The sequence below is a fragment of the Adiantum capillus-veneris genome, chromosome 5 (genome assembly GCF_014529385.1).
Source record: "Adiantum capillus-veneris isolate H3 chromosome 5, ASM1452938v2, whole genome shotgun sequence".
In the NCBI taxonomy this organism is placed as follows: Eukaryota; Viridiplantae; Streptophyta; class Polypodiopsida; order Polypodiales; family Pteridaceae; genus Adiantum; species Adiantum capillus-veneris.
In genome coordinates, this window is record NC_140935.1 from 73,432,536 (window position 1) to 73,447,169 (window position 14,634).

General features: G+C 45.8%; 1 protein-coding gene across 10 annotated transcripts in view; it reads right to left on the minus strand.

Annotated features, from left to right (window-relative positions):
* Positions 1-204: 204 nt before the first annotated feature.
* LOC147457523 (uncharacterized) overlaps positions 205-14,634 on the minus strand; it is a 57,034-nt gene continuing 42,604 nt past the window's right edge. For 6 of the 10 annotated variants that reach the window (XM_086512382.1, XM_086512380.1, XM_086512381.1 and 3 more), the window contains one exon: positions 1,344-1,674. In XM_086512382.1, the coding sequence (XP_086368508.1) occupies positions 1,600-1,674 (75 nt within the window). In that variant the 3' untranslated portion in view covers positions 1,344-1,599. Of the gene's footprint in view, positions 265-1,343; positions 1,675-1,701; positions 1,750-2,372; positions 2,397-5,519; positions 5,544-14,634 lie in introns of those variants that run through there. The other 4 variants (XM_086512385.1, XM_086512387.1, XM_086512389.1 and 1 more) reach the window with 4 other exon arrangements.

Genomic DNA, 14,634 nt, shown 5'->3' on the forward strand with positions numbered 1-14,634 from the left:
TGTAATGACATAAAGCTTGGCATCAGCAATGAGTTTCTCCTTCTTCCTTAACATAGGATCAACAAAGCCTTTCTTCCACTATTGGGTACAATCTCTTCAATGTTGTGCTTAGTGTCCGTGTCATCCTTGCTTGGAAACTTGCCAATGGGAGCATGCCTTCATTGTTCCGATCATTACATTGAGCTTTCCATTAAGTTACTTCATTTCAAGTCCTTCCTCTCAATCACTCAGTAGCTCGTGTACTTGCTCTGCAACATACTCACACTTTGGCAGAACAACAATACAGAGACATATCATAGGAAGATACTTGGCATAGACATACAAATATATACCAGTCATTACACTCTTGAACACACTGTTTATCATATCTACAGCATAGCACCAGAAAGGTACACTTCATCAGGTTAACTTCAAGTCCGTGGGCTTGGTTATTTGTTAGTGCCAATCCATGAGCTGATTGCAAGTTAAGCCCTTGCACGCAAAGCTCCACCCAAAGTGGAGTCTCATCATTCGTGGCAATGTAGAACCTAGCAGACTACAGATATAAGCACTTGTCCTTCTCCCTTGAGCACAAACATATCTCTACTGTCGAATTGTGATCAAGGCCTCTTCATTAATCTAGCAACTTTCCTTGCTTTAGGCAGAGCTCAAGAGATAGGTTTAATGAAGCTAGGCTCCAACTGGATCTAGGACTCCACTTCTAAGAGCTCATTTTGCCACGTTCCAGCCTCTTCGATATGTTTAGTCATTGGAAGAGAGATTCGCACAAAGTAAAAAGCACCATTAGTCCCGAGTTCCTTCAAAAAGGGATGCTAAACCTCCTAGAATCAACAGAAAGAAACACAAGAGACAAGCCGCTAGCCCTATTGGTAATGAGCACGACACCCTGCCATACCGACCTCACATGGACTCCCTCAATCAGTACAAGTGAGTTTGAAGAAATCACCAATGTGGTACTTGCTAGACAAGGAGTGTCCTAGGATCCTTCGGAAGAGCATTTGGCTAACTCAAGGGATATCACGCAACTACCCATCATGTGAAAACTACACCTCCTCCACCGTGCAGTTTGAAACCACAAACCTATATGTGAGCTTTTATGGAATGATGGATGTATGTATGTGAGAATGTATATGTTTGTCTGTATGTATGAATGAACATATGGTTACATTTATCTCAAGTTTGAAGCCTTTGAAAGGCAACACATTGGCTTGCACATGCTTGGCCTACATCGTCTAATATCCCAAAGAAAACAAGACAGATCCTTGCGGTCATATAGCATCAAAACCAACAAGCTAATCGTATGTAGACTCACCAGTGATTAACACCAAAAATCCAGGCTCGCAGAACGAAATAGAGCATGAAGATTTTTTAACACGGGTATACATCTTTCCAAAAACAAGCAGTTAATGTTGTACTTCAGGCAAGCAGTCTCTAAACACACCCCTTATCAGGGCTCGTGATCGTCGACAAATTGGGAGCCAGTAGGCTTCACATGAAAAGAAGCTTAGCTAGAGATTTAATATCGCTAACTCGCTTAATCACTAGAAAGAAATATGAACTGTCCTCACAATTTACCAACGGACTCCTTAGGCATTACCATCATTTGTGGCACGCATCTCGTCGTTCTCCAGCCCCATTTCCATTGAATGCTAACCCGCTCTTATTTGCTCTTTCCTGTAGCAGAAAGCATAAGCAGATTCCAGCAATCTCTTGAAATCAATTCAAAGCCAAATAATGAACAACAGTAACCTGAAAGCCAAATGAGGAAATGTACAAGGCTGCCTCAGAAAAACCACACCAATGCGGATAAGTACATCGCCACAAGCTGATAAAACTTTCCAGCAGCAATTTAAGAGTATACCATCAAGTTGATCATGTATAGCAGACTCTGAGGCTTTAAGAAATCATTCTTTCTTGTCCAATCAATATCATGTAGAGTAAGAAGGGTACGACCTGGCGGCCTTTAGGTCACCCTTGCCAAGTTTCTCAGTGAAAATTCCAGCGCTTCATTTGCCGCAAGTTACAACGGACGTCGCAAACTCACAACTACAAATCAAGTCCTTACATACAGCAAGCAACAGTTGTTTGATACTGCTGCATGGGTTCTGCAGTACAGTGTCAAACACCTACATAGTGAAAAATCAATTAGGCCAGGTGGGATCTCTTGCACCTGAATCTGCCGCTGATGCAGCGCCTGCGAATTGGTATCCCTTTTATCTTCAGGCATCTCAATCAACATAACCATATAACTTTGTTGGCCAGCGTATATCGCAATTCGTATCCCCTGTGGGAGGCCAGCCTGTAGAAGGTTGAAATAAACCTGCCATCTACCTCTCTGCTTGCCCTCTTATGTCGTGGTACCCTGCTCCTTACAATGTCTCACTGAGTCAATGAATCTGTCGCAGATACAAGCAAGGAAACTTTGGAAGAGGCAGGCTACAGAGTCTAAAAGGTTTAGTTCTGGCAATTTTGTGAGCCTATTCCAGGCACAGTTTTTTTTTTTTCCGAGAAAAAGATCCTTCTATGAGTTAATGAAACTGCTCTACTAGAGAGGGCTACAACAATCATAAGGGGAGACTCTCCCAATGAAAAAACAGCATATGTACAATGAGGCTAAATCAGGAGATGGGAGGAGGGAAAAGCCACACAGGTGGACAGTAGTGCTGGTGGCACAAGGCGAGCTTCGAAGATGCAGAAGCAACCGGCCCGCCAGCTGAACCAAAGTGTTAGGCCACAGACGAGCTCCCAACAGTGAACACACCTCTCTCTCACTGCACCACTCGTGTGAGGTAAGCTCTGTAGCAGGCTGGAGTGTGGGACAACCCCCCTGTATCACTATCATCCTGCTGGCAGAGGATAGCTCAAACTGTAATGCCGAGCCCGTGAGAGTGGACCAAGCAGCTGCCCCCCAAGTGTACTGCCATGTAGTTTGTGCTCGATTGATGTCGAGATTGCTTCTTAAGTTTGAAATCTCTTTGAGAGCTTGTTTGGTGATCCTGTTTGGAATTTGTTTGAAATGGATGATATCTGCTTTGAACCTGTCTTAATGCCATTTGAATTGTTTGACACTGGTTTTAATACTCCTTTGAATGAGTGGTGATTTTACTCCGGGTGGAGTAGAGAGAAATGATGTTTGAGAATGCTTGTTCATACTCATGGCCCGGACCCTTGTGGTTATTTGCGGGGGGAGTATTGAATGATTTAAAGTGGGCTTGGAATTGAGTGGGATCTTGGAGAGTGGTTTTGGAGGGACCCTTCCTCCTCAGCCGACCATCAAGGTGTCCCCTTCTTTCAGTACACTGTTCGACTGGGACGCCACATACTAGCAACACGGAGAGTGACTCGTCCTGCTGCAGCACCTCATTGGCCGGAGGAGGGTCTCATAGCTGAGTTCTTGTCCGCTTTTTGGGCAAGGTTGTGGGACGCCAGACAGCCGCAGCGAGTCATGTTGTTCCAGTGGCTGGTTGAACATAGAGCTACAGCAGTGGGAGTTGGCTTGTACACAGTAGTCTCTCGGCAGCATGTGCAGCATGTGACCATCCTTTAGACATCCTACGTCACTGTCTTTGGGACTGCCCTATGGCACAGCAGGTTTGGCTTCGGATCCTTATGTTGAAACCTACACCCCAAAAAATTAGGGTTAGGTTCATTCCATAAGGTGATGATGACCACAGCATGGTCCATCACCTCTTGGACAAACAGCGCGGCGACTGGACCTCCAAGGTCATCTGCTCGTGAAGAGACATCTACTGAGAGATGTCGAGAAATTTCATGTTATAATCTGCTAGGGTTTCCATGGCAAGCATTTCAAGATACCCCACTCTGCCAGAAGTTGCACTCCGAAGGAAGATGTCAGAAACCATATAACTTCGGGCAAAAATTTTCTTGAAAGCTTGCCAAGTCCTTGGAGTATGCCGCTTGGTAGCTATAGACATCAACATCTGCATGGCATTGCTTTTGAGAAAAACAGTGACTCGAAACAAATATTGGATCCTTCTCTTGCAAGTGATCTTTATGGCTTATGCCCTGTAAGACATGAGCGGTGAAGACGGGACCGCCCCGATGCCCGATGAAGTAAGTGGCTAATAAGTGCAGGGTCGAAGCACCAAGCTAAAATTTCCAATGAACTATGGAAGTGCGATCTTGCTCTATCTGCTCTTTGGTGGTGGATCGGTATGCTTTCAAAAAAGCACACGCCTGATGCTCTGATACCACTGTCACAAGACGGGCACCACGTGCCAATAGAAAAGAATGGACTGAACAGACTTTTAGCACTTCAATAACAACTGAATTGAGAGAGAGAGAGAGAGAGAGAGAGAGAGAGAGAGAGAGAGAGAGAGAGAGAGAGAGAGAGCAAGGTGGAAAGGTACGCAGTGTACGGTACGTAATCAGTACGTAAGGTACGTACTTCGACCTTTAAGGTACGTGACTAGTACGTAACATTTGTAACAACAAAAAGAATAGTGACTTTAGCCTTTTTCAGCCTATACATACTAGGAACTACATAGAGTCTAGACATAGATACTACTTCAAACATCCATTAGATACAGCTTCAATGTCCATTAGATACTGCTTCAAATGTTATCCGTACTTAACTCTTAGAGAAAGACAGAAAAATGTTATCCGTCTTTTTGCTTCAAATGTTATCCACAAAAAGATTTATCTGCTTCAAATGTTATCCGTACTTAACTCTACCATCAAAAAGACAGAAAAATGAGAATACACTATATGATACAATAAACTTTAGTCCATTGCCCAATGGCAAGATGCCCCTAGAAAAACAAAAAACAAAAATTGTGAAAGGGGGAAAAAAAAAATCCGCGTACACTTTCTATCCGTACGTACGGAACCGTACCGTACGGATGTACCGTACTGTACGGATCAATACGTACGTACGGATGCAACCTTGAGAGAGAGAGAGAGAGAGAGAGAGAGAGAGAGAGAGAGAGAGAGAGAGAGAGACGACACGCGACATAAAGTGTTGGAATTCCACCCCAGAGAGTATTGGCCCCAAACCTAGCGCCCCTTTCGGTATTTCTTTATATTGCATCAACACCGTACAAGTCGGTACTCCAGACTCTGCACCTTCTCCAAGAAGCATGCCAAAGAATGAGCCCTTAGCACATATTTAAAGGCCCTTGGCCTATGAAATGCAGTTTACATGAAAAGCCTTCAAACTCAAAAGCTTATGGTCCAAAAGCAATGCCAAAAAGTTGTCAGTATAATTTACGAAAATCCGTACAGCTACCACGTAAGCAATCAACACAAAACGCGGAAATCCGTACAGCCTACCACGTTATCACTGTCAGCGTGATTTCCGAAACTACCACATCATCAGCTGCAGCACCTGCTTTATTTTAATCCTTTATGTCACTTGGGGGCCCATCGCACGGGGTCCCTATAAGTTGGTAGGACTTCTTCTTCTGTTACTTGCCCCTCGACTGGCATCTGTAAGTTGGTTCCATTCTTCAGGGCTTTGACACGTTGGTAGTTTGTGACATTTCCCCTTCTTGAAAGAGAGTAATCGTCCATGATTACAGCATCTGCAAAACAACTCAAGTTAGCTCAAAAATTTCCGAGGGACAATCAGTTTGCTCTTTTTGTTAAAGAGTTAGCTTCTCCTTTCGGCTCTTTTGATCAAGGAGTTGGCTTCCCCTCTCGTCCAGATCGGAACTCTTGATATTCCGGCGTAGTAAAATTAGCCATCACACCCAAACCACACTGATCTTCCACGAGTGTCTTGATGCACTAAAATTACACACCCAAGCAATCTCATCCAATTAGAAATATTAAGTGGTTGGCACATCACAATGCAACACAAATGCTCACATATGCATGTTACAAGACATAGAAACATAAAGCCGCCGATGAACACTCCCCCCACAAATAACCATCCAAGTCCCGACCATGGCTGTTCAACTACTCCCTCATCGCTCCTCCCGCAAATAACCTAAAAAGGTCCGGGCCATGAGATATAGAGGCCTTTTACAACCAAACACCCCCCCATACCGCAGCCTGTGTCATTTGGAGGTGCTGAGAGTAGCCACCACTCAGACTTCTTAATACTCTCTCGCATAACCATCCAGGTCCAGGTCAAGAGTCACAACAATAATACTCTCCCCGTAAATAACCAAAGGGTCCAAGCCATGAGTAAAAACAACACTTTTCAATCATTCAATACTCCCCCCGCAAATAACCACAAGGGTCCGGGCCATGAGTATGAACAAGCATTCTCAAACATAATTTCTCACTACTCCACCCAAAGTAAAATCACCAATCATTGAAACTAGTATTAAAACCAGAGTCAAACAATTTATATCGGCACGAAGACAGGTTCAAAACAGATACCATCCATTTCAAACAAATTCCAAACAGGATCACCAAACAAGTTCTCAAACAGATTTCAAACTTAAAAAGCAATCCCGAAATCAGTCGAGCTCGAAAAGTCGACTGAATTTCCATCTTGAAACCTGTACCAAAAAAATTAGGGTTAGGTTCATTCCATAAGGTCGTAGCCGAGCAGCATGGTCCATCAGCTCTTGGACAAACAGCGCGGCGATGGTAGTTCCAAGATAGCAATCGCACTGGACCTCCAAGGTCATCTGCTCGTGAAGAGACATCTACTGAGAGATGTCGAGAATTTTCAAGTTATAATCTGCTAGGGTTTCCATGGCAAGCATTTCAAGATACCCCACTCTGCCAGAAGTTACACTCCGAAGGAAGATGTCAGAAACCATACAACTTTGGGCAAAAATTTTCTTGAAAGCTTGCCAAGTCCTTGGAGTGTGCTGCTTGGTAGCTATAGATATCAACATCTGCATGGCGCTGCTTTTGAGAAAAACAGTGACTCGAAACAAATCTTGAATCCTTCTCTTGCAAGTGATCTTTATGGCTTATGCCCTGCAAGTCCTTGGAGTGTGTTGCTTGGTAGCTATAGATATCAACATCTGCATGGCGCTGCTTTTGAGAAAAACAGTGACTCGAAACAAATCTTGAATCCTTCTCTTGCAAGTGATCTTTATGGCTTATGCCCTGTAAGACATGAGCGGTGAAGACGGGACCGTGCCCGATGCGCGATGAAGTAAGGGTGGGAGTGGCTAATAAGTGCGGGGTCGGAGCACAAAGCTAAAAATTCCAATGAACTTTGGAAGTGAGATCCTGCTCTGTCTGCTCTTTGGTGAGACCGGTATGCTTTCAGAAAAGCAGACGCATGATGCTCTGATACCAATGTCACAAGACGGGCACCATGAGCCAATAGAAAAGACCAGACTGAACAAACTTTTAGCACTTCAATAACAACTAAATTGAGAGAGAGAGAGAGAGAGAGAGAGAGAGTGGCAGAATTCCACCCCAGAGAGTATTGGCCCCAAACCTTGGCGCCCCTTTCGGTGTTTCTTTATATTGCATCAACACAGTACAAGCCGGTACTCCAGACTCTGCACCTTCTCCTGGAAGCATGCCAGAGAATGAGCCCTTAGCACATATTTTAAGGCCCTTGGCCTATAAAAAGCAATTTACATGAAAAGCCTTCAAACTCAAAAGCTTCTGGTCCAAAAGCAATGCCAAAAAGCTGCCAGTGTAATTTACGGAAATCGGTACAGCTGCCATGTCAACAGTCAGCGCAAAACGCGGAAATCCGCACAGCCTGCCATGTCATCACTGTCAGTGTGGTTTTCGAAAACTGCCACATCATCAACTGCGGGTCCTGCTTTATTTTAATCCTTTATGTCACTTGGGGCCCCATTGGATGGGGTCCCCATAAGTTGGTAATACTTCTTCTTCTGTTACTTGTTCTTCTTAGGGTTTAGGCCCCTCAGTCGGCATCTATAAGTTGGCTCCATTCTTCAAGGCTTTGACACGTCACTAGTTTGTGAAACTCTGCCATGGGACCCCAAGAAACATGAGGCCTACTACCAATCAGGTGGCCTCTTTGAGTGTTGACCATGGGGTTCCAAACAAGGGGCTGTCTCAAGCGCTCCTACGTGCAAGTAGGCTGGTGCTGCTCCAAGCCTCTCCGCAGCTGCTCCCAGGAGCGAAGCACTCATAGCAAAACGGTCTGCGCATCTCTGTGAAAATCCATCTGATCGAAGGTCTCCAAGGGGCCTCTAGCCTGAGACACTCTAGCTCTAAGCCGCTGCAGCAAAACTCTTTCTAGGACTCCTCCCCTGGAAGCAATCCCCTGGAAGCAGTCCTCTGGAAGGTCTTTGCTCTGCAACGTTGGGTCTATGATCCCTGAGAACAAGGTAGAGTGATGCCAGGCCACTTTGGCCCGAGCTATTTGAGTGTCGCGCCTTGACCACAGGAAATTCTTGATCAGCCTCTCTACCTGGTCGATGCAGGAACTCGAAAAGATCCAACAAGATGTAATGTACCACATAGTAGCCAACAACACCTGGTTGGCCACTACAACTCTGCTTGCCAAAGAAAGCCGTGTCGAGCTCCAATGTGACAGCTTCCTCGTGATGGACAAGAGGAGGGGGGCAATTTGCTGCTTAGGAGACAAGTCCAAGCCAATCTCACAACCCAAGTGTCGAACTGCAGTACCCTGGGGAATCCATCTGAAACCCTCACCTGGCAGCCAATCAGGCATAGTAGCACTGTCAACCAAGAAAGCCACTTTCTTCCTCCAGTTCTCAGTGCGCCTGATGCACAACAAAAAGTCTCAAGAGCTTGCTCACACCTACGTAGGTTGGCCTCCTGGCCCTCCAAGTACAAGCTGAGTCGTCTGCAAACTCAACATCTAGTAGCTCATCGCCCCGAATAAGGAGCGCTAAGCCACGTAAACCAACCTGCTGTGAAACCAAAAATTTGCTCATCGCCTCAGCATTGAAAAGAAAGAGGAACGAGGCAATAGGACAGCCCTATTTGACCAAACGTGAGCATGAAACGCTCTCCTCTACCTCCTGCCAACAGCACCTGACTGTGTGCACGTCTGTAAATAGCTCACACACCTCTGATCTAGGCATCCAAGAAGCCCATCCTGCGTAGAGTGACCTCCAAAAAGTCCCAGTCAACCTATTGTAGGCCTTCCCAAAATCGAGAAGAAGTATCACCAGAACCTCACCACCGAGGCGCACAAGGGTAGATGCCTCCCAAAAAGTAAAGATCTTGTCAAGGATACTGCGCTCCTTGACAAAACATCTCTGGGTCCCATGTATAATTGTTAGGTGCAGCGGAAGTGAATGTTGAACTTTGCTCAAAATGAGTGCTCCGAATTGTGCTCAAGGGTTCCTTTTACTTACGGAAGGGAGAGCCTTCCGTGAGAGAGTGCAATGGACACAAACAAAGTGAATGACATTGTGAATGAAGGTACTGAGAATGAGAGATAGTGAGAGAAGAGAATACGACACCGAGAAGTTGTCAAACCCTCCTTCAAGGGCCCCCACTCTTGATGGCGAGAGTGATCTACTATTGATTGCACAAATCTCTACAATGCTTGGACTTGCCGACGATGTCGATGACAATGAACACGACGACGAGATGATGCAAATCTTTATCTGCTGAATTCTGACTCTATGTCGATGGCGACGATGCGACTACGACGCGCTGAAAACGCAGATGCTGAAATCTGCGTTTTCCGGGCTGACACTGCGAACTTTGCTCGATCTGACCGTGCGGCGAGAATTTGCTACGGAAAGGTGAGATCTCCGAGGTTCGGGGTTTCTACTGCGGGTACTAAATGCTGAAAACTGAAAATGCTGATGCTTGTGGAGATTCCATTGCGAAGATCTGCAAAAACGCTGAAGTGCCTTGCAGATGCAAAAATGCTAGGGTTGATCTTTGTCCTTGCAATGGAAATCTGCTAACACTAGAAAGTCTACTGCTTCTTGTTGTCGCCAGGTTGTTGTCAAAACAAAAACGTTGGCTGATCTGGCCCAAAAACGCTAGCCTTCTGCTGGGATGCAAAAACGCTAGGGCATCTGGGGGTTCTGCTGAGAAGTTGCATGTTGAGCGACTGCTCCTGCTCCCTCTTCTACCAGAAAGTGCTAGCGCTAGGTTTCTACTTATACAAACTTAGTAAATTTGCCATACCTACTTTCCAACAAAAGTCACTTAAAAATAATAAGTGAAAATGTCAAAAATAGGGAAAATAGGCCTATGCACTGTAAAAATGCTCCTGATGGAATCTGATGGGTTCTGACTGTAATCTGATGATCATGTTGTGTGCAACCGGAGGATATGCATCTAATCTAAGTGTCTGGACATGCACGGTCTGCGAACAAACTCACAAAAGTGCGAGATCACTTCCTTTTCTAGACTAACTAGATTGAACTGAACCCTGGTCATGCTGTAGCTTATCCACGGACACATAGGGCTCCTTTTCAAAGTGAGGTACTGGTACCGAACCGTATGGCGTCGAGGGAGATCACCAACAACATCCGGAATCCTGGAAAGGACTCTTCGTCGGCCCACTCCGATACGTGGGTCATGCGGTACTTGAACTTCATAAAGGTCTGCAACGCTTGCTTCTTTGGGCCGCGCCAAAAGCGACACAAAGTCTTTTATGGCTCCTTCGATGCTTCAACTTCTTCTAGAGTCATGCTTCTTTCTTCTTCAAGAATCTCCATGGCTGAAAATTCCTAAAACCACTTCCAACACAAAAACATGAACATACCTATCCCATGTAAAGTGATTGGAAAAAATCTTGTCTTCCTCAAAGACTGTGCATGCAATATAGATGAACAAAGAGACGGAGTGCCAAACCGTTCACCACACAGACGCAAACAATGAGATCGAATCTTGTCGTGCTGATCTAAATCAATCAACTGTGGCAAAACACAATGGAAATGCCCATGCTTGGTGCTCATACTTGCTTGTGCTCTTTCTACGACTGTGTCGTGCCAAGGAAGAGACATAGAATGTGACTTCCTTGAATGCATACTTTTCAGCTTTTCATGAACAATCCGCATACATCCGTGCTCATTCTTGAGTGAAACGTGCTCAACGTGCAATATGTCATGCCTAGGAAAAGGGATCCCATAAAGACGCTGATTAAAATACAGGAAATGATCACGAATGAAACACTCGAACAATGCGTGCTGACTAATCATGCGAACACATAGTACTTCCTGTGGGGGTTCTTTGGACCTAGGCTCGAGAGCCAAGATCAGTTCTTCGTGTTTGATCGAATCTTCCTGTGGGGGTTCTGTGGACATCAACTCGAGAGCCAAGATCAGTTCTTCGTGATTGATCGAATCTGCAATGAGGTTAGCTTCAATAGAAAAACTACCAACTAACACATCATCCTTGTGAACAATCACATCATCTTCATGCAAATCATCATGCTTGTGAGAAATCAGATCTTGATCACGTAAATCATCATGCTTGTCATTGTCATCCAAATCATCATGCTTGTCATGTCATGCAATTCTTCATGCTTATCATCATGCAAATCCTGTGTGTCATGCTTTGGAGAAGAAGAGACTGAGAGAGTCTCCTTTTCCCGAATCTCTTGCATCTGTGCCTGCACTTGAGAAAAGAGTTCTCTTTCATGTATCGGTCGTTCATGGCTTTTCTTGCTTTGTTCTTGCGATCCATTTCTGCTTTTCTTTCTGCGCATTCACGATCAAATTCTGCCATTCTTTCTGCTCTTCTTGCTTCGCGTTCTAACTTCATGTCCATCATCATCATGTCGAAAGCCTCCATAGGAGTTAGTGCAATCCTTTGCGTAGATGGGAAAGAGAAAGGGTCGGAAAAACCTCTTGGTGGGGAAAATTCTTCTTCGCCTCTCTCATGCTCATCATTTCCAAGCGAAGTATCCATTCCGCTTCGAGTGATGACCATCCACTGAAGTCTTGGGGTCTTGTGGTCTTGGGTTCTTAAGTTCACAAGGAACTTGGGTTCTTAGGGGTCTTGGTTCTTGGGTTCTTGAGTTCTTGAGGTTCTTGCGGGTCTTGAGGTTCTTGAGGTTCTTCTTTAGCTTGCAATCTGTGTTAGAGAAGTATCGAGTTCTGCTCTTTTCCGCGGGCGCACCCCTTGGCGACCTTGCGCTCACACCAAGGTTGCTCACGTCGATTGGCCGGCTGCTAAGTGCACGGTCCGCTCGCAATGAGTGAAAAGAGGCACAAGGGGAGGTTGGACAAGCCCTTCTTTCCTGGGATTGCTGTCACTCTTCAAAAACACAATTAGAAATCGACACGCCCAAGTGAACTTGGGTTACGTGCAACAAGCACAAAAAATTATGTTGTTCTTTCCTTGAGTGATACAGAACATTGTCAAAGCTCTAATACCAACGTAAGGTGCAGCAGAATGAATGTTGAACTTTGCTCAAGATGAGTGCTCCGAACTGTGCTCAAGGGTTCCTTTTACTTACGGAAGGGAGAGCCTTCCGTGAGAGAGTGCAATGGACACAAACAAAGTGAATGACACTGTGAATGAAGGGTATCGAGAATGAGAGATAGAGAGAGAAGAGAATACGACATCGGAAAGTTGTCAAACTCTCCTCCAAGGGCTCCACTCTTGATGGCGAGAGTGGCAAAAGTAGACATTTGGGGGCAAAAAAGTGGGCTTTTGGGGGCAGATTTGGGACTGTATGGGGAGCATATTTGATGCAGTTTGAGGGCAGGTTAAAGAACAGATTTGGGGGGGATTTTTGGGGTTGTTTAGGAGTTTATTTGGGACTAAGTTGAATGGAGGTAATTCAAGCCTTACTTTAGTTGACCGTTCCGGCCCTGTTCCCGTTCCGATCCCCCCTCCTCCTCGTTCCCGTCCCGTTCCGAACCCTCCCGTTCTCGTTCCCTGTTCCCGTTCCGGGTAACTATGCCACGGACACATAGGCTTGGATGTGTCACGTGACAATAATGCTCTCTAGAAGTGGCTGAATTCTCAAACTCAGAGTCTTGGCAAAAATTTTGTAGGCTGAGTTGAGGATGGTGATGGGCCGCCACTACTTAATCTCATCCAAGGAGCCACCCTCCTTGGGAATGAGGTAGATCAAGCCCTCACTCATACCTTTAGACATCTCTTCTTTGTGAAGGATGTACCGAAAAGCGTTGCAGAGATCTGAGCCAAGCAAGTCCTAATACTCTAAGAAAGAATTGGGAGTCAAACCCCTCACCAGGACAACTATCACGGGGAAGTGCTCTGAGGGCCGTGTGGAGCTCCTCGAGCTGAAGTGGCAGCTCAAGCCTCTGGAGCATCTCCTCAGTCACAAGATAAGGCATCTCTACGCAAACCTGCTCTCTGCAAGCATCCTGACACTCTAACTGAGGCTCTGCTGACAACAGGCCACGGTAAAAGTCAATAGCAACTGCACACATGTCCTCTGGCTCTGAAGCAACTGACCCATCGAGCCTCCTCAACTAGCTGAATGTCGGGGTCCCACTGTCTCAAAAAACGCCCATGTCACTCTATCACCCACTTGGGTCCATTGAGATGCATGTCAATGGAAAGCAAACTCATGACGCCTCTCCTCCATGCTAGCAGCAGGCTCCTGGCGAGCCTGCTGCAACTGCTCCTCCAACCAAGGACTGTCTGCGTGCTGCTTCTGTATCCTCTACAAGGAAGCAACGCCCCGTCGAAGATGCTGCTGCTCCTCTCTCGCCGCAGCCAGGCGGGCCGTAGACTCCTGAAGAAAGAGCCGACTAAGTTGAGCAAGTCCAGAGGCCACTCTGTCAGCAGGAGAGTCTTGCGTGTCCAAGCCCTCTGTCCAAAGAGCCACCACTCTCTCTCTCTCTGAGCTCAGAGTCCAGCAAGACCCTCTCAGGGATACGCAACATCGTGCTCCCCCTCCTCTATCTATCTGTCACTATGAGGATCACTAGTGCATGGTACGAAAAAGATGTCCCGGCCAGAATACAAACTGTCCCACCCAAGTCACAAAAGTGGTCACTAGTGTAGAAGCGATCTATCCGAGATCGATTCATTCCTCCCACTCTGCGGTCCGAACGAGAGAAGGCCAGGCTATCTGGGGGTCTCACAAAGCCAGAGTGCTGCCACACATCTGAAACCCGCAAAGTCATACATAGCCTCTCCCAAGCTACCAACTCAACTGCATGCACAGTAGTATGGCTACCTCCAATCCTATCAGAGGGGTCCTCCAACATGTTGAAGTCACCCCCAATACACCGTTGCTCTGCATGAGGCAGAGCCTCTACAATGTGAGACCAAAACTGTCACAAAGTGATGACGTGGCTCCCAGAAACACTAAATCTGCTAAAACCCTAACCCTAAAATCAGAAATCCTAATTCTGTCCTAACCCTAACCTTGATTTGTTGGACATCAACGTGATTTACGGAAAGCTGGGCAGCTTTTTGGCATTGCTTTTTCTACGCAAATTGCTGAGAAAGAAAGAGAGAACGCTCTTTGCTTTATTTTAGCAAGAGAGAGAAAGAGAAAGCCTCTTTGCTTTATTTATTAAAAGAAAGAGAGAGGAAGAACTTTTGCTTTATTTTCAAAGCTTTTACTTGAAGCTTTTGATTTTCAGCTTTTGGGGCTCTGCTTTTGGCAACCCTTGTACTCTTTAAATAAGTGGGTAGGCCACTCACAACTCGGAACATCTGGCACAGACTCCTGAGTCTGAGTGTGAGCGCCTGCCCGCACTCGTTTACTTTGAACTCAGATTAATACAAAAAGAAATACCGAAAGGGGCGCCAGTCTTTGGGGCCAATATCTCTAGGCACGGAACTCCGCCG